The sequence below is a fragment of the Stegastes partitus genome, unplaced genomic scaffold (assembly GCF_000690725.1).
Source record: "Stegastes partitus isolate 25-593 unplaced genomic scaffold, Stegastes_partitus-1.0.2 Scaffold75, whole genome shotgun sequence".
Classification (NCBI taxonomy): Eukaryota; Metazoa; Chordata; class Actinopteri; family Pomacentridae; genus Stegastes; species Stegastes partitus.
In genome coordinates, this window is record NW_007577806.1 from 300944 (window position 1) to 324420 (window position 23477).

Consider the following 23477-nt stretch of genomic DNA (forward strand, 5'->3'; position numbering starts at 1 on the left):
TGCAATATGCTAATTACATTGTTTTAAAATGGTGATTTCAATTTGAAATATTGTCCAGCCCTAACCTAAAACCAACTGAAAAAGCCATGATGACTACCCATGAGATTGAGACAATTTCCTCTAAAGCCTGGAGTTTAAGTTTTTGGGTCCCTGCCAAGCAAACAGGGATTTAAAACACTGAATCATTCGGTGTCATGACAGACGGATGAAGCAAAGTATTGTGTTTTCCAGCAAAAGCGATGACTGTCTGCGCCATGATGTAGATGATGCATTATTCGTTGCCTTGTTGGGTTAAATGACTGTTTTGTGGTTTTACTGTGATTGTTTTTTGTCCTTTATGAAGTCAAAACAGTGAAACGAAATGACAGAACCCATCAGGTGAGCTAACCTATCTCTCTTTAAGCCTTTGTCCTCCCAGTGAAACTAATTTGAATATTGTCACCAATACACGCAGATCAAATAGAATTGGCTGGTTGACAACTTATCTTGATAACACTGGCTGAATTTGTTTTCAGTGGCCTTTAGGGGACATGCAGCTTTAAGGCACTTGCGCATTAGCTTAATCATTTTAGGCTGTGTATTGAAAATTCCAATATCTAGTCTCGATAGTTCGCCTTAGTCCTGTTTTATGAAAGTCATTATCATTACCGCCTCAGTCTCAGTGGTATGATTGCCAACATACAGTTTGCCAGGTTGATTCTTTGGCTGTCATATTTAAATTATTTCCACTTCCAGAGCAGCTCTGCTTCAAAATGTTTGCATTATTAAACTACAGTCAGTTGGACAGTGGATGTTCATGTGGAACAGGATCCTGTGTAATGACAGGTCATTTGACTGGAGAGCGTGACGGGCTGCTGGACGTACGTCGCTCTCTCAGACCTCCAGGAGACTCTGAGGCCGCTCAGGTGCTTGTGGGGGGTTGGGCTGTAGGCGACAAATGGGCTTGTTGCACATGGGACACACACTGCGAATCTCTAACCATTTTAGCAGACACCTACAGAAAAGGGAGACAACAAATGCAAAGTTACACAGATGCATGCAGGTGACAACTTTAGGAGTCAAATCAAGAAACAAGTAAAGCTTTAGTTTCGAAACAGGCCTCAAAAAACAGAAATACAGGATATTTACACAGCTCACGCACGCTTGTGATACAGAATGTAAATGTCAGAAACCGGTCTCAAAGCGCTGCTGTCAGTGTCACACCTATGCTGCAGGGCAAAAACAGATCTCAGTTGCAAAAGGCGTGCTCATGTTTAAACATGCAAGGACATATGTTCTCAGGAATCTGGTCATCACAGGGTTCCCTGCAGGAGCTCCTGGATTTTTTGAGGAATTTCACCGCATCTGTCTGCTTCAGCTGCTAATTGAAGGCAGACATCCGTTATAAAGTGGAGTCATTCCATCGAACTGTTTGGTCAAGATTTTTTTGCACATTTCCAAAACTTTACGAAATCAAGACCAGCAGAATAATTTGTGGTTTTAAAACTAATGCGTGTGGAGCCACTGACAAAGGATTGGCAGACACAGTGACTGTGTGTGATTGCATATGGTTTCAGCTTAAGACTGTCTGCATCTTAAGCCTCAAACATAATGTATGAGTCAATAAAATTCGCTCCATGATTACTAGTTTGTGAAACAGCTAAACAAATGAATCATGTCTGGAGTTTTTAATTTGACTGTGACTTTGAAATACTGCTCTGCATGCTTACAAATATTGAATCAGCTGCCCAGTCTCATGAAAGTTTTATAGTTGCCAAGAAAAGCCGTAGAACTTACTTCTTGTGAAAAGCATGGGAACACGGGCACACCCCAAGTTCATCCCTGCTGCGAAACTCTTCTAAACACACCGCACATGTTTGCTGAAGAGGGAAAATGACAGGTCATGGAATCAGTTGAGAGACAACATGGCTGCCACCTTGTCATCTTTTATTATTTTTTTTACAGTATTTCCTGTTTTAATTCCTCAAATGAGCCAGTATGCAGAATTTACAAACTCTGAATTGCTAATGCATTTATTCAGCAGCTGTATTATATAATTGTTTGTGAAAATAGTCCCGAATACACAGTTTTTGTTTTGCATGGTTACACTGCCCTGACACCTCATTCATATAATAATAATAATAATATTCTGTTATAGAGAACGTAATGTTAACATCAAGGTAAATTAGTTGTCTAATGATTTTATACTATTTTCACATATTTATTAGTTGTTTTCGATGAGCATAATGCCTTCTTGCATGATTTTCACATTCATTTAGCTCATTAGCATTGCTTTCTATTTTCCCCTATAACCCATTGGATAACAGTGTTCATCCCTTCACATCCACCCAGTATTCAACTTACACCAAGAAGACTCAGCTTCTTCCCTGCTCCTTTCAAAACAACCTGTTGACAAGAAAGGATTCGTTGAAAATGCGGAAATTAAACCAGACAAAATGTAACTGAAGTACAAGTTCACACTGGACAGAGCGTTGAAGTATTACCTCATTGTAGCCGTACTGTTCTCTTGCACCTTGTCGCCTCAGTCTGTGAAACACAAACAACAAAGTTATCATGCGGTCTTTTAGAGTCATAATAAAATACGTCTGGTGGCCCCATATCTCCTTCATCAGGACGTGTCTCGTCATGCTGTATGAATAAGCCGGGATACTACATACTTTAAGCAAGTCCTGGAATTCACACAATGCCAAATTCAAGTAACAGCATGTGCATGTGCGCTCACATTGAGGTTACCTGGAGCACTGTCGGGAGCATGCCTTTGCAAAAGAGTGAAATTCTGTTTGAAAAGCAAAGTATCTGAAGTGTCTCCAAAGAAGCTGAACTGCTCCCCTGCCTTGGATATGTTTTCTGACCTTTAGTGTCATTATTATGTCTTAGAAATGCTCAAAATCAAACTCCAGAATCAGGTCACCAACACAACCTTTTCTCATGCTCCTCAGTCAAGGCCTTGCGGTACACCCCAGTTATGCAATGAATCGATTTCAAATTGAAATCACAGGTTTGCAAAATGCAATAAGCAAACTGCAAAAGCTGTAGTTCAGGATATGTCTGACCAACAGTTTATTACTTATGTTTTATTATTATTCTTTATTCCATTTAGACCGACTGTTGGAGGCAGTTCATATCTTTCAGTTGTCATCTTTGCAGCAGAATATAAAGCAGTTCATATTTGATGGTATCTCATGTGGTAATGCTGCATCACATGTTTGAAATCTGTTACACAGCGATTACTGAACTGAAGCTTGACTATAAATCTTGACATCGTAAATCGCAATATAATTTTCTTTGGAGAAACCACAATTAGGTATTTTCCTCACATTTTTCAGCCCTACTGTACTCCCAGCTCCACACACTGTACTCCATTATGGTTTTTCACATATTTGGTTGACAGATAGAGAAATTAACATAACGTAACCAGCTCTGCAAGGGTTAAACTGGTTTTTCCAGAACTCCTGGAAGTTGACAGCACTACACTGACCTAATGAGAGGCCTGTCTGCAATTGCCTTAAGCAGCATTCGCTTTGTGATTTGTCAAACAACAGACAACGCACTGAGTACAGTGTTTTTATGTAACACAATGAGGGGCCTCTGTAGCGACAGACGACCTGAATAAAGTGAGTGCAGCTCATGAACAAAAACCCGCTTTGTACAGAGTTTAAAGAGGGAAGGTAGTATCTGCTAACAATGTAGCCAGCCAGTGTGACGTGTACATGTGAAACCAGGTCATAATATAACTCAGCAGGTTTCCGAAAGTCTTGTGGTTTCATGTGGCTGATTTGGACTGTCCCATATGAATGCCAAATGATGCTAAGTGATACCAAGGGGTGAGCTGACTTAGAATGCTGGTGCTTTCTTTTGTAGTGTAATGCACTATAGGTACAAAATATATACTTGACTCCAAAACACCAGGTATAAACTTGCATTTGCACTATTTTGTCATCTGCGTATTGGTTAATCAACTGGTGGTTTACTTGTGGCTTTTTGAAACTCTTTCTCTCATGCAGTTAAAGTTAAACACAGCCTATTGATAGTGTAATCCTTTACAGGGTTTTAGGAAATGTCACTAATTAAGTTTACAAGATAATATTATGTAACACTTGAAGAGGTTTCAGAAGAGGAATTTCACTTTAGGGCATTCTGAGGCCAATTTCACTGCATGTCTGACAGACTGTGGAGTCAAACTAGAATGACGAGTCCTGTCATAGATTAACTGAAAGATTCCTAAGGACACGCTGATACTGATCCAGCGCAGCAGTCTGACACGGGAGCAAGTTCGTCTTGTCTGCTGTCTTGTACCTGAACAGGTAGCAGCAGAAGATGAGGCTGAGCATGAGGACGAAGAGGCCGATGCCCAGGATGATGATGTAGACGTTGAGCGGCAGGTGGAAGAGATCTTCAGATGTCATCTTGCAGTAAGGATCAGAGTTCTGCAATCCAAGGTCACACAGACACCCTGAGAGGATGAGACACATGAAAAAGATGATGAAATAGAGCCTGTGTTCATACAGCTGAATCAACATGGTTTGGCTGCTGTGAAGACAAAAGCACTTGTGTATTACTTTTACTCTTGTCCCACCACAGTGTCCCTGCAAACACAGATGACCTTTATAATAAAGTAATGCATTATTTCCTCTGATTTTTGTTTTTACCAGAGTGAAAAGCCTCTGAAACTGAATTTACAATTCGGCATTCTGATACGTCCATTGAATATGTATTTATACAAGTAAAATGAATAAAGCATTGTTGTGTGGAAGTGGATCAGAACTCAATTCCAACTGCCAGCAGATGAAGACGTCTTAATAATTTCAACTTAAAATACAAATAATTGTCCAACTGCACAATAATAGCCATATCAGCATATATTATTTTCACAAAAGCTTGGTTTGGGCCAGTAAGGGAGTCTGATCCAGCTGTTTTCTGAGCCAACGTTGTCTTTGCACAAACAACAAAGCACTCACACTGTTGGCAATAATGCAAATACACATTCATGCTTCCAAATGTATGTTGATAAATTACATTTTTTGCAGAGCACAATTAACAAAGCCACACTCTGATAATTGAATTGGAAGGACTGTAGCCTACATTATGTGGCATTTAGAATCCCAGCACAAATCACCGAGAAAGAATGTATGGCTCTTGTGCACACATTCTGTATTACGCAGACTGAGGATGTTAGCATAAATAGTTTGCAAATTCCATAGCGATGTGGGCGAGTGTCTGTGTTTTTATTTCTTTCTGAATGTTGTAATTATTTAACAGTTTCTTCTGTCTTCTGTCTCAAAGTATCCTGATGGCTCACTGTGTTGTGGAGACTGACTTAAATACTTATAAGGCCAGAATTAGGGTTAAGTTTGGGTTAAAGCAGAAGTTAAAGCTGCAATACTCAAAATGTCTTTATCACAATGGATCAAATGGCAATGTGTCAGTTGTCAAACAAGTGACAAGCACACTTTATTATCCACCAACTCTCAACTGTTTTTGAGCACCTTTAAGGTCATTGTTTTGAATTTATGGCCGTGTTGATTGGTTGAGTCTCACTGCTCTCATCAACTTTGTTTGAAACTATTTTCAGCTACAAGTTCTAATAAACTAGCTTTTGCCCTCCACCTAACCGCTGTTGACTAACTGGGAAACATGTGGCACACTGATGGATTAAAGAACCAGGCATTTTTCTCAGGACCTGGCAGAGACTGAAAGAGCTGGAGCAGTCATCACATGCTAATGCTAATGCTTTATGTGTTTGCGGGGTGTACTATATATATATATATAAGTAAGTATTAGCTAACATCGCCATAGAAATGATAAAAGATCATAATCTTTCTCTTGTGTTTACAGCTTGTTTCGTTGCTCCAGGTTGACCAAAAGCACCAATCACTTCAGGATTATTATTGATAAAATGTAACCTTGACAGTCATGGTTTAGATGCAAGGGGGTTGCATGCAAATAATGTCTCGAGTAGGAGTAGAGTTTGTATGTACTTGTGTGTATAGCAATACATTTGCCCACTTAGCTTGGCAGTGTGTTACGATCCACCCAGGTCTTCAGGACAAACATGCAGAACCCCATAATACATCAACCTGTCTGGCAGTCGCCCAGATAGTCTGTTTCCACCCCCCATGGTGAGGATGTGGGGTTAGATTTTAGAAGGCGTACTCGTGTGTACGTATCCGTGTAACTTGTAAGGCCTGGCACACTCGCTCCACACTGCATCTGTGAAGCCTCTTGTTTCAAACTGCAATGCAATACTGCTTACACTGTCGGGATTCTTGAGCTGCACAGAGTTTCTGAACTTGGGTGAAAGTTGAGATATAAGTGCAGGTTTGTGAGGGATTTTTGTCTCTATTGGCTCCATGCTTATCACGCTGACTGACTTAACCAGGTGAGAATCTTTACACATATTTATAAAATTCATGGGTCCCAAAGAAAAAGCACCTCTCTACACTGCAAAGCACTTTTGTGTGAACTTTTACAACCATCCTTGCGTCACACAGGAATGTGTTCCACTTGCTTTTTGGCCTAACTCTCTGGAGCTTGGGCTTGGGGAAAAAGAAGTGTTTTCAGCCTGCGGGGCTTGAACACGGCACTTTTAATTTCCACACAACACACGTCAGCCTTAAACCACAGTTATTAACTCTTTCTTGAGGTAAAGTGCCACAACTCATACTGCAGTGGTGGGGATTGTGGGTTCAGAAGTCATTCTCTAATGGACAAGGGTCAGCGAAGGAAGGGACAGTCTCAGGGGTTTAGAGGAGGGCTTGGCAGGACATTTGGGCGAAGGAGGAGGCAGCTGTAATCTTAGCACGATGTTAGTAAATCATTGATAGTGGAGCACTAAAAGGTAGGACACTGTGCGAATGCATTCAGCGTGGACAGGACTGTACCTGAACAGTGTTTAGCAGGAGAGGTGGATTTGGCTTCATGTGTGTTGGCTGGCGAAATGATCGAAGCTGCTTGCATAAAGGCTTCCATCAGATGACTCAGTTATTGGAATGGAATATATATTGGAAAATGCTCGCAGTCATATTTTTGTCATGTCAGTGGTAGAACACATAAAAACACATTGTGGTTGTGGCTCTTATTGGTCTTGTCATAACGTCTATTAAAATTTCACATAAGGATAGGGCTGGGCCAACTACTCATCAATGCAGTGGTAAGTTTGTGGGGAAAGTCCTTCCTAAGCTCTCAGTAACTACTAGCTAGTTTCAAACTAGTGATTTACGAAATGTAAAAATTAAAAGTGTCTTAGCTGGTAAATACTATAGTCCTTATAAACCAGTCGCTAGAACACGTCTGAACATGTTTGCAATGATGTAAAAAGTAGGAAATCATTGTAACACAACTAAACGTACACATTTTAGACAACATATATTGTTAAATTATACAAGTAGAGATGTGTTCCAGAAACAGTAGTAATTTGTGAAGGTAAAAATAACTGGGAAGTATCCAGTTAAGCTACCTAAACCAACCTTAGCCATTTAGCGAAATCTCATCAAACATTATGCAGCTTAAGGTTTTGGAAAATGAAGGACACTGGGTTATTTTTGTGAGATGTAAAAGTACAACTAGTTTGTGTATTTATTCAATAGAATTGCAGTGAAGTTTCCTTTTTACTTTGAAGTCGAATCAGTTCATCAAGCAAACGTTAGGTTTATCAGCAGGTTTCCATTGGTTCACTAACGCTTACATCTGGCTGTTACTGGATGCTAAGTTTTGTAACGACGAGCCTAATCTCTATGTAAGAACTATGCTTTGTGATTCACATCTGAAAGATTGTGTTTGCGCACAGGAGCAGCTGGTGCAGCTGGCTCTAGGAAACTTACCGTTACACCATTGGATAGGATGCATCAATTGTGCAGAGGATGGCAGTGCCAGGAAATCTTTGGGGTCGTGACCTCTCCAATAACGTAAACTGTGATTTCTTTCTTGGGACTTGAAATGAGGAATCGTGGCCTCTGTGTCCGCTGCCTTTAAGGTTCAGGTTGACTCTGATGGTTGACAGTGCAGATGTGCAGTGAGGTAAATCCTTGTGGTCTGGAGTCAGGACACTTGATTGGAGACTCCCAGCTCCTCAAGAAGATATTACCCAAATAAGCAGCTGCTCACCTGAGCTCGATACGTCAGTCCGCAGTGATGATTGACCCCCACCGATGCGAAACAAACATCCACCTCAACTAAGACTTCCAAACAACTGCAGATGCATCAGAGGTAGAGATCTAACTTTTCCTTTGTGTCCTCCCAGTGCATGACAAAGAAAGCAGCGTGGAGTCGTGTGGGTAAGAAGACACCAATGTCACTGACAAGATGAGGAAATACACTCCAAATCGTATCCAGCACTCTGAACCTCTGGCCGAGTGCGGTCACTGCCTTTTTGCTTTGTCTCCCCTTCAAAACATTGTCACAAGGCTCTCCCTCCTCCCTTCCTCCTCTTCTTTTCTCTTCACCCTTCCTTTCTTCTCTCTCCTCTGTCCTGTCCTTTTAGATCTCCACGTCGCCTTCCTCCTCTCTGGCTGTGAAAACCTGCCGTGGCCAATTATGGAGAGACAAAGGGAAGGACATGGATGGGTTCCCCAGCAGCACGACCAGGCAGGCAGGCAGGCAGCGAGAGGCAGGCAGGCAGGCAGGCAGGCAGGCAGCCTTTCAGTGTTCCTGTAGAAAGCAGCTCCTCATCTCTTCCTCTGGCTTCCTGCTCTGAACACGGGGAGGTATGCAACACAGGAACACAATGCAGCTAATGTTAATTCAGATCCAGCCTCCGCTCTCTTCTCCTGTATTTTCTTCTCACATTCACTCTCCTTCCTCGTCTCTCTTCTCCACTTCTCGTCTACGGCTCTCAGTTTGTAAACAGATCCCTGCTCATGTGATTCGCTGTCTGCATCACAGCTCTGCTTTCACCGCCCCCTCCTTCCTTCTTTCTCCCTCCCTCCCTCCCTTTTGGCTCGCCTGCCTGCCCTCCTTTTACCCCTCGCCCCTCTGGGTTTTTCCTTCCACACACAAACCCCTTCCCCTCCCCGTCCCCTCCTTCCTTTGCAGCTGCAAGCTATTATTGCAGTAGCTGCAGAGCAGATGGCAGACAGGCAGATGTGGAAGCAGACGTGTGAGGAAGCTGCGATATCGTACTTAAACGGCAGCTTGATTGATGACAAGCTATTTGTCAAACCAATCAAAAGGAACTCTTTTGTAGTAGAAATTCTCCTTGTTTGTAGAGAGATCATAGCCTGAACTGAATCGGGTTTTGAACAGTTTCCGCCTACAGGTTGACCTGAGCAAAGTGGACGACTGCCTCTCGGCTCCAGACCCTCAAGTACAACTAGCAAGCATCAACCTTAGTAAAGCCATATCAGTTAAACCACCCTGGGATAAAAAACCAAACAGGCTTTCAGTCACTGTGAAAAGGATAGGTGTCAATGACAGATAAGACACACAGAGGAAGAGAGGTATAAGCCAAAAGTTAAACAAGGTCAGTAAACATAACAGACAGACAGACAGACAGACAGACAGACAGGGGGTTCAGCACAGCTATTATTGATGGATAGATGGATGGTTACAATCGATAAACCAGCAGTCTGTTGACATATGCAAGGAACACTTAGAAACAACACGAAAGCTGATGTTTCGAGCTGGCTTCCTGTAGTTTGTTCAGCTCTATAACGAGCTGCTCTCTTGGGGGAGAGCTGAGAATCACAGTTTCAGTTTTACTTCAGATGCTCCCGCCTGACTAACTGAACTGAGCTTAAGGAGCAAACAGGGCAGGGTTCAAATAAACAACCATATAATCACACACTTGATGTGAATGCACCAGAAAAATGGGAAGATCCTCACCTCTGTCCAGTGAGGTTTGATGCACCCACCGGCTTTACTTCTGCCTCCAGAGTTGATTTTATGTATTTGTAGATGTAGAACTACAACCTGCTCAATGATTTCATTGTATTAGCCAGTGGTGAAGACAACATATTATTTCCAGGAAAAGACAGATGTGTGCTTCCATCTGCTGTACAGAAACAGCAAAACCAATACCCTGATCTGATGATGTTTAATATTTAGAGAAACCCAAATTATTCATAGCCATGATGATTTGTATTTGACCAGCAGGCTTGAAATAACAAAAAACAAGTGAGAAAAGGCCGTAACACATTTTCTCAGAGATGCTGATGATAGATTTTAGCAGCAATCAATACTAATTTTCTGATTTTGTTCCACTCCTCTTTGATGATCTCCAGGTCCTTGAAGTTGAAGGCTTCCTTCCATCACTCATGGTCTTCAGTTCCTCCATAGATTTTCGATGGGATTCAGGTCTGACCTCTGACTGGGCTGCTTCAACATGCTTATGTAGTTTTCTGTTAATCATTTCTTGACCACTTTGGTGGCATGTTTCACCTCATTGTCTTGTTAGGAGGTCCAGTGCTGCTCAAGGCCAGGTTTTTCTGCAGACTGACTGATGTTTTCCTCCAAATATGAATGTTGTCCTCTTTTCTCATGATGCTGTTTACTTTGACAAGGACGCCTCGTCTCTTGGCTAAAGAACTCCCCCAAAGCCTTTTATTCCCACCACCTTGCTTGACTGCAGGAATGGTGTTTTCGGGACAACTCATCCTTATTGCCTCATCCGACCAAAGAACTGATGACCAGAAGCCTTCATCTTTGTCCAGGTGAGCTTTCGTGTTCCTGTCTTGTCCATGCGGGTCTTGTTCAGTGTCTGTTTGAGTTGCTCACATTCATCAGGGTGGTTTGGTGTTGATCCTTGAATTCTTCTTGGCCTTTCATACCAACATTCTTACCAGTGCAGGAGTCACTTCTGACTCCCTACCCTACCCTTTAAGAGTTTTCAAAGGGAGGAACTTTTACTTTTCAATGATGCTTTGAGCGTTTGAGAGATTCCAAGGGATGTGAATAGCTTTGGACATGCCATTTAAAAAAGAAAGAAAGAAAAAGCAAAAATGTATTATTAATGTTTCTAACATAACTCAGTTTAAATCAATCGTTTTTGTGAATGATTGTGGGCTTAACTGTTGCTGTCATGATGTGAAATTTAAATGGAAATAGAGAGGAAAAGAGGTTGTTTAATTATATGAGAAGAATAAACAATTGAAGTTAAAAGGAAAAATTTGAAGCAGGACAAATAGTCACGGTTTCTGCGGGGAAACAATAAAATGAAAGTTTTCTTCACCAGTAATGTACTTGTAAAAAAAACAAACAAAAAAAACCAATTTTTGTAGTTTGCAGTTCATTGGAGGAGAATTAACTTTCATTCAGCTGGAAGTTCGATTGAATAGAAAGATAGAAAGATAGATAGCCTCAGAATAAGTCGTATAAACTCAACTAATTGTATGTATGATTGCAAAACATTATAGTATGTGCAGGTGTCTCAGCAGGACCATACTGTGTATGAAGCTTACTTCAGAGTAACTAAAGGTCCATCTAGAGGCTGATGTGCAGAAGTGCAGCTTATGGCTGAGTAGGCTGAGCAGCCCCTGAAGGACACGTCCATCCATCCATCCATCCATCCATCCATCCATCGTCTATACACCGCTTAATCCTCACTGGGGTCGCGGGGGGCTGGAGTCTATCCCAGCTGACTCAGGATGAAGGCAGGGGACACCCTGGACAGGTCATCAGTCTATCACAGGGCTACACTTAGAGACAGACAACCAAGCACACTCACATTCACACCTACAGACAATTTAGAATCACCAATTAACCTCAGCATGTTTTTGGACTGTGGGAGGAAGCTGGAGAACCTGGAGAGAACCCACGCTGCACGAGGAGAACATGGAGACTCCACGCAGAAAGATCCCGGTGTCCTCACCGGGAAGCGAACCTTGCTGAGAGGCAATGGTGCTAACCACCGAGCCACCTTGCCTGAAGGAAACATGTGTTTACTAAAAAAAAAAACAAAAAAACTCCCAAATGAGCCAGAAAACACAAAAATGTATAACTCTATAACCACAGAATTTACATGTATGACTAAAAAACAAGATTGTGCACCATTAGAAATTCAGATTTCATTAGTTTTGTCCAAAACTGCTTGTGAAACACACAACATGACTCAGTGTTTCAGAACTGAGCTCAAATACTTCTTACCGATGTGTATAAATAGAAACAAAAAGAGGAACGTGTCTGAAAACAACAATGATTACAACTTTATGGGCAACAGTGTAGTTTGAATGCCGCTGCCGCAAACACTACATCTTCATCCTCCTCTTCCTCTTTCAGCCCAAGCAGCAGGACCAGCAGACGGACCACATGGGCAGCATGTCCACCTCTCAACATACACTGTTCACCGAATACATACAGGTGAGAGTTGTTGATTCTTTACTCGTGAACACATCAGAAAACTGTGTAAAAAGCTCATCACTACTTCTTGAAGGTCATGCTGACGTCACCAGATGTTTTGTTTTGTTTGTCAAAAACATCAAAGTCAAACATAATGAAATTATTGTAATGGTCCCATCAGGTGGAAATCCACATTGTGCTATGTGTTTGTTATAACACCTGACTAACCAATAGTCGTCCAGCTTTGTATAAGCCTGCCCCCTCGCTGCCTAATGCTTCCAGCTGGACCATTCAAAATGAGCAGCTGCCACCAGGTTTGTTCACCTCTACAGCTGCTTCTGCTAACTCTACGAGTAACAAACAGTTCATGCACTCGCAACACCTGAGGAACAGAAGACCTGAGGGTTACTTTTAATATTGATGGCGATGTCATCCTAACAACAGGAAAAACCTTGAAGTTAGTACATTGTGTTTCTCAGGTGTCTAACATTAACATCAGCTTTGATCATGTGCACACAGGTCAGAGCTCTGTGGAATCTACAAAGCTGAGGACATCCAAGGTTGTCTAGTTTGAGTTCTGTGTGGTATTCTTATGATTGTTATTTTCAAAACAAGCTTTAAGTTTAACATGATTAAAACCTCCAAGTGTGAAAATGAAAAATGTGAAGAAATTTTAACAGCTAATTAAAGCTCAAGTATCACAAAATAAAAGTAAACATTTCTTCAAGACATCAAAAGCTCTTTTTGTCTTTCCTTTTTTTTTTTTCTAACTATTTCAACTTAATTTTACTTCCAGTTTTTTTTTTTCCCCGGAGGGCAGCATTGTTTACTCCCGCTGCAGGTCATCATTTCTGAATTACCTGAGATTCATCTCTGTTGGAGTCTCAGTGTTAAGACTGTCCTATTTTGTATTTCACAGCTTTTTCATTATGAAAGAGCCAAAAGTCAGGTTTTACCTGCTGCATAATAGAGTTCAGTAAACAGTTAGAGACTGCAACAACCAACAGTAGAAAAGAGGTCAGATCACAGAAACATCAGAGGATTTCATGTTTTGTAATTACACAACTTCATTGTATTCTCTCTTATGTACTGTCCATCCATCCATTTTCTTCAGATAGCAGATCAAAGCTCCCTCTGGATGTCTGAACTCATCACCATATCTCTAAGGCTGAGTCCAGCCAGCAGAGGTCTCATTCTTTCGGCCACTACCCAGAGCTCATGACCGTAGGTGAGAGTTAGAATGCACACCAACTGGTGAAACAAGAGCTTTGCTTTACAGCTCAGCTCGTAGCTTCACTGGTCTGTTGGAACACCAGCAGCCTTACTGTTGACGCTGCATCAATCCGTCGGTCCATCTGACACTTCATTTTCCCATCACTTGTCAACAAAGTCCCAACATACTTAAACTGAGGGCAGCAACTCACCCCAACCAATAGAGAATTCCCGACAAAGAGCCATGGTCTCAGGCTTAAAGGTGCTAACTCTCATCCTGGCAAACTGAACCAAGGTTGAAAATGGCCCGATGAAGCCTGCAGAACCACATCATCCCCAAAAAGCAGAGACGCAAGTCTGAGTTCCCCAAACTGGAGACACTCCTCACCAGGTTGCACCTCGAGATTCTGTCCATGACAACAAACAGTTAAAAAAAACAAAACAGCATTTTTTCTCCTATGGCAGAATGATAATGAGGGCCAGTCTGACCATTCAGTGCTGCTGGTCTGTTATCAGAAGCACAGTGTTCATTATTCGCATTTCACACATTTGATGTGTGTTCATGCAGCAGAAGTTTAACAGGTGGACTTGGGCAGCAGGCCTGGTTCAGAACTGAGGCAGATGCTACGAAGGCTCCCAGCAGCAGCCATCTCCAGCAGCTCCTTCTCCTCCTCCTCCTTCTCTTGCCCATCTTGTAGCTCCTCACCTAAGTCTTCCTCTAGCTCCTTCTCTATCTCCTCTCCCCAGCTGTCCTCCTAACCAGTCACCTCCAGCATCAGAGGAGGGACACTGGTCTTGTGTGGTACCGAATGTTGAGTTTTGGATCTTTTATAGGAGGCCAAAAACACCTGAAAACCCCAAACTGGTCAGTACAGTTAGCCACGCTACAGCTCTCTGGACCCAGTTAAACCCTGCCTGATGCCCACAACAAGCTGGGTATGGAACCTGCAGGCCATCATCCATGAGAGGAACATTCAGCGTGGAGGTAAATGGTAAGGATAGAGAGCTGCTGGGCTTCTGAGGGGTGCACCTCCAGGTAAACTCTAACTTTCATTCATTTTTCTTTCCTTTTATTCAAATCAGTTTGACTGGATCTGGTCAGATTTTACTGAAATGAATCTGATGTCTCATGTTGTGTGTGTTGATCTGGTCTGACTTCACTTGAACCGATTTGTTTTGGAGACTTTGCTTACATTGACTTAATTAGATTCAATCTGTTTTTACTTGATTTTATTTGAAATAACACGATTGTTATGTTGAATGTTATCTCATCCAACTCAACTTTGGATCTGATCAAATGTGCTGGGCCTGTTCCCTGTCATAGCGATTCTGGTCAGGGGGCCTGTAAGAGGTGCGTGGGTGGATCTGAAGGCGACAGCGTGAACCTCCTTGTGTTACACCCTCACAGTAAAGCCTCTCTCTGGCACAAGGCGAAAAGGATGCAGACGGCATGTCATGGAGTTTCATATGTCTTTATGCAGCCACCCTTGAACTAGAGTGAAGTCAACAGTGACGAGGACCAGAGTTCAGGGGGTTCAAACTGGGAGGAAAAGGGGCGTTAGTATTAGTGTTACACTCTCTTCTCTTCGCTGCCAGAACAGAGTTTCATTCAGCGGAGAGTTAGAATGAAAACCAAGATGAAACCTCACAATAAACCAAACAGGTCTTCAGTGTTGTGCCGTCAGTGAACTTTGACCTGACAAATCAAAATACTTCCAGAGCTGATGATGTGCTTCTACTGGCAGCACTGCAGTCATCATATTAGGAGTGGTCTGTATCATAAGGCTCACTCATCATCCCAAATGTCAAGTTGAAATGATCTGTTCAACAAGAATCTTTAGACTGTCTGAAAGTAACATGTTGTTTTGTGTGAACTGAAACTTCTGTTTCCTCTGACCTGATCCCTACAGACACTGAAACAGTTCATGTCTACTAGAAAAAAAAAAAAGGATAGAATCCAAAGCTAATTAAATCAGTGAAGCAGAGTTTGAGTGGAATTAAGATCCTTTGCATTTACATTAAGACCTCACATTGTGTGCATTAAATCGATGAAAGAGGCTAAACTGGTTTGACTTAATGTCTGTAAATTATCTATAAAAATATAACTACCTCGTAAATTGAATTTCTATAGTGAGGGAGCTATTTCAGCTGGAAGGAAACAGTGATGGTTTCAGTGATGATCTGTTTTCCACTAAACTGGGCAATTTAGCAAATAAGGCTGAAAATGATTGCAGCCTGTGTTTTACCTTCTTTCTGTAGAAAACTGAAGTTGGTTAAAGCTGAAAAAGATTACGACAGCTAATTCAAGAACGTGTTTGGACTCCAAAGTTAAATATCTGACACAGAGCTGAGTTCACACAAAGGGAAACAGGTGAACAGAAAAAATATGAAGTGTAAGTAAAATCTGCAATATTATACCGTAAGAATACTCTGTTACTAGTAAAGCCCTAGATTTAATATTTTTTACTTAAACCATTACATGTAAGTATTTGCTATAAAATGTACTTTAAGCATCAAAAGTTGTAGCACTTGTAGTAAATGCTGTAAAATGCAGCTAAATTATAACAGCAGTTTACTGTTTTTCCACAAACACTGTTAAAAATTTATAAAATTCTGATGCTTTTATTGAGCCAAATTAGAAGAATGACAGCAACAGCAGGATGTTGTAAAAACAGTTCACAGCTCATGAAGCACTGTTTATATCAGCAACTTGATTTAGGCAGTGAAGAATACTACTGCTAAGTTTACACTGATGCCTTGAGCTAGTTTTTATTTTTTTTGACTAGTTTCCCCTCTTTTCTTTTTATCAAATAAAATGGAATGTGTATATAACTTATCCTTGGTTTCTAGAATATACTGTATTTAATAGATTATAGAATTGCTAAACATTGCTGCCTTCGAATAATGTTCCCAGTCCATAAACATGTAACGTGCTTGCAAGATTAACGGGATCAGAAAGATGAAAGACACATTGTTATTTATGCTATATGTCTCCAAAGCGGGCTGCAATGTGGCTCGGTGGTTAGTATCATTGCCTCGCAGCAAGAAGGTCGCCGGTTCGCGTCCCGGTATAGACGGTATGTTCTCACCGTGCAGCGTGGGTTCTCTCCGGGTTCTCCGGCTTCCTGCCACAGTCCAAAAACATGTTGAGGTTAATTAGTGATTCTAAATTGTCCGAAGATGTGAGTGTGCTTGGTTGACTGTCTCTAAGTGTAGCCCTGTGATAGACTGGTGACCTGTCCAGGGTGTCCCCTGCCTTCACCCTGAGTCAGCTGGGATAGACTCCAGCCCCCCCGCGACCCCAGTGAGGATTAAGCGGTGTATAGATGATGGATGGATGTCTCTAAAGCCCAATTCGTTCATTTAAAAAACCAAAAACAAACAAAAAAAACATGTTGTAATGTATAGGTAACTACAGTTACAATTAATGTTCATTACTGTGGCAGCAACATATAAACACAGGATATTAGTGGAAAGAACACATTCTGCTGTAGAGTACTGTAGTTACAGATAAAGTAAATAACAGTTAAAGTATATTACAGTTATAACAGTGTAAAAAAAAATAAAATAATGGGGATCACAACTGCCAGTATAGGTAAAGTACAAGTGCCATAAAATTCCACTAAAATACACTAATTAGGTGAACGGACTTTGGTTGCTAGACACCTATTCTGTTTGGTCAAAGCTTAAACTTCAGATTGGACACATTGAGAACTAAATTTTGCTGGATCAGGCAAACCCATAATATGTGAGACCATCAGATTAATGAATGGACCAGAATTATAGCCAACTATTAACAGGTGATGCCAAAATCTGTAATCTATGAATGAAGCTCCACAAACTCCACCTTTTCCAGGAGGTCACAACAAGCATGAAGCTGTACAGGACAATCACATTTAACTGTTATTGGAGTTAATAATCTGACAACCCCAACCCATACAGACCGTACACTGAAGATCCGGTTTAAAGTGGTTCAGATCTTTGGAATCTGCTGGGTGGCCTGAAATCCAGGTCCTACACCAAACAGGTTGGATGGAAGTTTTTACAAAATGGAAGGAGTGATGTCTGAACAATTATCTGGATCTCTTTGAGAAATCTTCACTTGAAACTTTCCAAGAGTGGAGGGAACAATGTGGTTCAGCCAGCCGAGATATTTTTAGACTTTAACTGCTGAGACATCACATTGATAAAACATTTAACAAAGAGAATCTGGGAAAATTAACATTAGGACCTGGTATATTAAGAAAAAAAACTCAATTTCAAAAGATTCAAAAGATAAGGGCGCTCCAGGTCTGCTCCTATGTAAGGGCCTTAAAGAGCTAAGCAGAGTGAACTCCAGTTTTAAAAAAGCAAAGGAAACTTTTTAATGTCTTTGGAGGACTGAGAGAATTTAAATGATAAGCAATGCAAATTGCCTAACTGACTGTCTTGGAGGTCAACCAGAGGTGACATGATGGATGAGTTTAAAAAATCATAGAGAGCAGACTTCCAGTAAAAGGACAACAGTTGTATTCAGAAACCTCTGACTCTCTGCTACAACAATTTTATTTTCCCTTCTTCCTTTTTATTTATTGATTTTTAAAAAAAAAAAAAATTATGTTTATTTTAAATGTGCAATGTAACAAGCTTTATGCCAGTGAAAGCAAATATCAAGATGATTTTAGACCCATGCCGGCTTCAACTAAATGTTCCTTCAGAAGGCTCTCTGATTCTTCAAAGTGCCATTACCAACTGAAGAACCTCTTTATTTAGGGGATGGCTCTTCACATATAATACACATGGTCCTTTAAAGTACTAAAGGTCCTTCTTCATTTTTATGAGACTTAATTACTGCCAGGTTTTTTTTGTTTTTTTTTTAAGGAAGAAAAAAAAAAGTACCATCACAATTTCCCAGGCTGGCATTTTGTAACAAGCTGTTCTGTCTGACCAACAGTCCAGAACCCAAATATTAAATGTGTTCTAATAGAAGACCCAGAAATGCACCCACGAATGGTTCCACGAAGAACCTATTTTTGCCCAAGTTCTTTGGAAAGCCATTTATGTTGCCTAAAGGAACCACTGATGGTTTTTAGATGCACCTTTGGGAGAGAAAAAAGGTTCTTTGAGGAGCGTCACCTCTACAGCATCCTTTATTTGGTTCCAGTCAGCATCTTTATCCTACTGAGTGTACCAAAAATATTCCAAAGAAGGCAATCTACACTGATCAGGGAGATATTTGAGTTAAAAACAACAGAAGTTTCAGTTTTAATTTCCTGTGTTAAACAGTGAAGTTCACTTGATGAATAAAGTTACAACTTATATCTGAGCTGATCTTGATATCTGGTGGTTTGCAGCAGGATCTCTTCCAGTAAAACACGGCTGTTATTTCCCCAGCAGAGGGTGCTCCAGGATCACAGATTAAATGCAGCAGGTTTAAACACTTTGTTGCAGAAGATGGCGCTGTTATTTGTTTATATAAAGTCCTGACTTCAGCATGGACAGGAGCAGCAGGCTAATCAAGAGGCAACGAGCGTCCTCGTCTGATGTTACAGATTACTTCTTGCACCAGTTACCATCCGCTGTGAGCGAATGAAGCACTTGCATTACTTCTAAGCAGTCCTGGGAACATGAATTTAGCCAACGTGGTGACTTTCACTGTCGCATTGGCATTATTGTGTAATAATACCCCTGAAATTGTGCACCAGTTTTCATTTCTCCTTTTCCAGTCGCAGGCTTACATGCCAGGGCTGACCATTTGGGCAGTGGGACAAGAGCAGTACGAGCCAGCACCAATGAATTACAAGTTTGTTTTTTTTTTTAGTTGATTGCCACATGGAGGTCAGCCCTCTAGTGTGGTGCAATGATAATATATGTAAATGGACTACCATGCCCCAACCAGACTGAACAAGATTTAACCAGCCGGCGCCTGACGGAGGTTGCTTACCTCCAAACTTCACACATGTTTGACAATAAATTCCAGCACTGCACCAAGAGACAGGCTGGTTTGTGTGGACAGCCAGGGCCTGAAGGCAGTTGACTTTTTGTGAACAAAATGACTCTCTGAATGAAGTGACGTGGACCCTCATAGTACTATGTCTATTTTTAATTATATCACAGTGACGTAAACTTTATAAAGTGTGGCCTACTTTGTGTGAAAGCCGCTAGTGGACCCTTCTCTAAAAATTCAGCTGATGCTTTTGCGTATATTGTTCTTGCCTCAAGAAAATCACTTGTTTTTTCTTTTTTTTAAATCAATGCTGTGAGTTGTTTTAAGTCTCTTGTGACTTCACTGCAAGCAGCTATGCCTGATACATTTTCTACAGTTAACGTGTGGTTCAGGGATCACAAACACACATGCAGGACTGTTGAATTGCACTCATACTATGTTGTTTGGGCACTTAAAACTAAATGAGTGTGTATTCTTTACACAGCGGTTTAGATAAAAATATCATGAGACGTGACAGCCTGTCCTGCATGCTTATTTGTTTGCATGGCTAATATCACAGTCAAAATCACAAGCGTGAACAACTGTGAGCATGCAGTACATGTAAATAACAAACCACAACAGTTAAAGCACTGAACTGTCACGCACCCAGGAGTGATTTAGAGACGTATATTCAGATATTTTATCGCACATATGGTGTGGCTGAAGTTGAACTTCAGACGCAGCTCCCGTATTCCTGAAAAGTGAACCGACTTGTTTGTGTCTAGAAATGCTTGTTTTCTTTCCTCTTGAGGATGAAGGACTCTAGGAATGTGACGGCACGGAGGGCAAAGCAAATGGCGTTCATGAATCCACACATAGATAATAGGCTTTGAAATCTTGTTTGTTAATAACAAAGGCTCGGATATAGGCCAACTGTCTGGGGTGTGAGGCTGATCCAAGGACACTGACACAACAAGAGTGCACAGACATAACAGGTGAAATACCACGATCTACATCGGAAATGGAAAATATGAAATAAAAGCATTTGCATTGTAGTCTCTTATGGATTTCGTGATGCTCTGCAGCTTAGTATGATCCTCACAATTAGTCATGCGCTGCATTAAGAAATGCATTATGGGTACAAAATCATATGCTATGTGTGAGTGTGCAACTCAAAAACAGCCAAACTATAGGAAATAGTAGGTTTTGTTTGCAAATTTCACATTTTCAAAAACAGACCACACATGAAAGGACAAAAAGACATTTGCTTGTCAATCCAAATCCAGCATGTACTTCAAAAATAGACATGTGATGACTTTGCAAAGGCAGCATTTTCAGCAGCAGACTACCTATAATCACAAAAAAATGACCTGTGCATATCTCACTGGGTCGCAGAGACATAAAGAAATGAGTGGTAGACAGTGTTGCTGGGTAAATACTCAGACGCCCTTCGAAAAATCCTCTCTGAATGACTTTACTGGGTTGTGTACTGTCTCCACCACTACACACCAAATCCAGTATTTTTCCATCAAGTAGCGCGCTGGACCACGTGACCAGAGACGAGAAAAAAACGCTGTCATGTTTGCATCCTCAATTGACAGCGGTGCACTGAGTATAAGGCGCTCAATTAGCTAAATGCACACAGCGGTGCTACATTTCTTGGCTCTGCTGCTACTGTCATTACATATGTATAAAGTCCACCGTTCACTTTGGCAGTGTTATCCATTCGGGAAACAAATTCTCCTCCAGGTCGTTTTTCTAACCCCGTGCGTTCATGATCATGTAACCACTCCCACTCGTGGCTGGTGGAAAATTACCAGCTTACAAGCAACAGGCAAATGAATGGTACTTGCGGTTTATCACATCGTTCAAACCCAACAGTGTACCTGCGTGTGACTGCCACTGTCCTCTCGGGGAATATAACGTTTGAAAGTAGCAGAGCCTCCACAGAGGGTCGAAGTGGATCAAATCATTACATGGCATTAGTTTTGCGCCTCGTACTGTACGCGCGTGCTGTAATGCTATCTGCCACTGACATGGATGAAGGTAATAAATAACTTAACCCCGAGGAGAAGCTTTAAACAGTGGTCGCGAAGTTATTCGCTATTCTGATAAGCGGAGTCATGTAGAAGTCCATTCTGCATGGGAGTCTGCCCTCTTTTTCTCTCCGGGCGGAGTAGTCGCGTGGGCGCTTGAGCGAATTGAAATAAACTGACAGGTCCCTCCTCCAATAGGACACCAAGTAGGAAGTCTCGGCCAAAGACGGAGCCAATCGTGGCGCGATGTGGGCGTAACCCCAGTCCAAACTTTACGCGGCGCCATCGGCTGAAAACTAAACCGAGATGGAATCTCCCAGTCTGAACCGGTTTCAACCGGTTGCGAGTTAGTTGCTTGAGAGAGGAGAGGAGGCGCAGGCACACAACCTCTATACCGCCCCGCCGGAAAATTATTAGAGTAACGAATTAATTAGTGAATCAAGGTTTACTTTGTTTCGTAAAATGTATCGGAGTGACAGATTGCAGGGTTTGCCGTGAGAGTAGTTTTGGAATCCACAACAGTGGTTCTTACCAGCCAGACATCACTCACTGCTGGAGCTGGAGATAGTCAACGCTGCAGAAATAGGAAATCTTTTCCAATCTACAGTGATACTGAAGTACTCACTAGATCTTATAGCTGCTTTGGCACACGCCACTCTTTTCAGTCAGAGCCTTGGACTTTAGGTAGGTAACTGGGGTGAAGTACAAACCTGCCATGCTGTGATTAACGTTTCTTGGCTTTACCTGTACAGAGAATAAAAATGCATTTTGGTGTGATTAAGTTGTGTTATCTTGTAATTTAAGTAGCTTGTCATAGTGTTGATGGAAAGACACGCTAATTCAGAATGCAATAGCATCACTGGGATGACCAAATAGCCTTCGAGTGTCCGCTAGCTAGCATTTGCCACTTTATAAGGATTAGCTAACGGTAGCTCTCAGAGACTGCTGTAACTTTACCTAACTAAATGTATAACTGATGAAGACTGCGTCTTGAGCTGCTACGCACGACACTGCAGGTGAATAAGTAACCAAACGCCGTATGATTAAATCTGTGCCTCTCCCACCACAGCAGCATCACTCGTGTGCGTGATGTGAGCGGATGTCAAGTTCATGTTGCGAGCTACTTGGCGGTGGCCAGTGTTAAGTTTACCTCTGCGTGTTGTAAAGCGTCTGAAGACGTTATTAACGGGTCGAACCGTTTTCAGTCTTTCTGGAGTGCAGCCGCAACACGAAGCGGTACTTCCCTAAACAGTTGTGATGATACAGAGGGTAACATGAATGTATGAGCGTCCGCTGTGCCTGGTATCCTTGGTGGGAGTGGTTGTAGTGAGCAGTGAAGGACCACATGTGAGCTGTTTGTGCAACACGCTGCTAACGACTAGCTGGAAATGTAGCGCCATGGCTAGCTAAGGTTAGCATTGTGTGTGCTAGTGGCGCGTGCACGCTGTTTGCATTAGTCACGTTACAGGTAATGCTAGTAGCTGTCAACACAGTTGTAAGCTGCATTAATTATTGACTGCTTTTAGCCTGGGTGCCTGTCGGTGGTGTTGGTCGGTGTTTGGAGAAGTAAGCTCCGTCACTTACAGATGTAAACAACGTGACGTCGCCTGGTATATCCGGCACGTGGCTCGTTTAACCTTCTTAATATGGTCGTAGAAAGAAGGCTTGATTATTAGATCAGAGCAGGCACTGTGGACGGACTGCTTACTGCCTGCTTGTTTCTGTGTTGTAGGCAATTGCTTAGTTGTTTGTTTAAACCGACCTGGAAATATCATTGACTTTGCTTTTATGAATGGTTTATTCAACCGTGTACTAATCAATACTGACCTATTTTGGAAAGATAGTGTAGTTCCACTCTGCTAAAAGCTTTCATGTCCCCAATATTATTAAAGTTAACTGAGGTTTGCATATATATTTACAGTGTTATCAGCTACTGAGTGAGCTAATCAGTTAATTTGTCTTTGTTTCCTGGGTCCCTTCTTGCAAGTGTAGACTGCACTGTGTCCAACATTTTCAGGCAATTTGCAGTTTTCTGAACTCAGCCCAGCAGGAGG

The 23477-nt window shown here is 41.7% G+C and overlaps 2 protein-coding genes across 3 annotated transcripts in view; one reads left to right on the forward strand and one right to left on the reverse strand.

Annotated features, from left to right (window-relative positions):
• Window positions 1–310: 310 nt before the first annotated feature.
• On the reverse strand, window positions 311–8836 carry LOC103353499 (RING finger protein 122-like). Its single transcript, XM_008276505.1, has 6 exons — window positions 7821–8836; window positions 4297–4453; window positions 2484–2526; window positions 2344–2385; window positions 1777–1859; window positions 311–994 (listed from the first exon to the last, which is right to left on the reverse strand). The coding sequence occupies exons 1-6, from the start codon at window positions 7843–7845 to the stop codon at window positions 874–876; spliced, it is 471 nt and encodes a 156-aa protein (XP_008274727.1). The 5' UTR covers window positions 7846–8836; the 3' UTR covers window positions 311–873.
• A 12945-nt stretch (window positions 8837–21781) lies between these two features.
• The window catches only part of xpo1b (exportin 1 (CRM1 homolog, yeast) b), a 28582-nt gene continuing 26886 nt past the window's right edge, over window positions 21782–23477 (forward strand). For both annotated transcript variants that reach the window (XM_008276506.1, XM_008276507.1), the window contains exon 1: window positions 21782–22107. The gene's annotated coding sequence lies outside the window, so the exon portion shown is untranslated. The remainder of the gene's footprint in view (window positions 22108–23477) is intronic.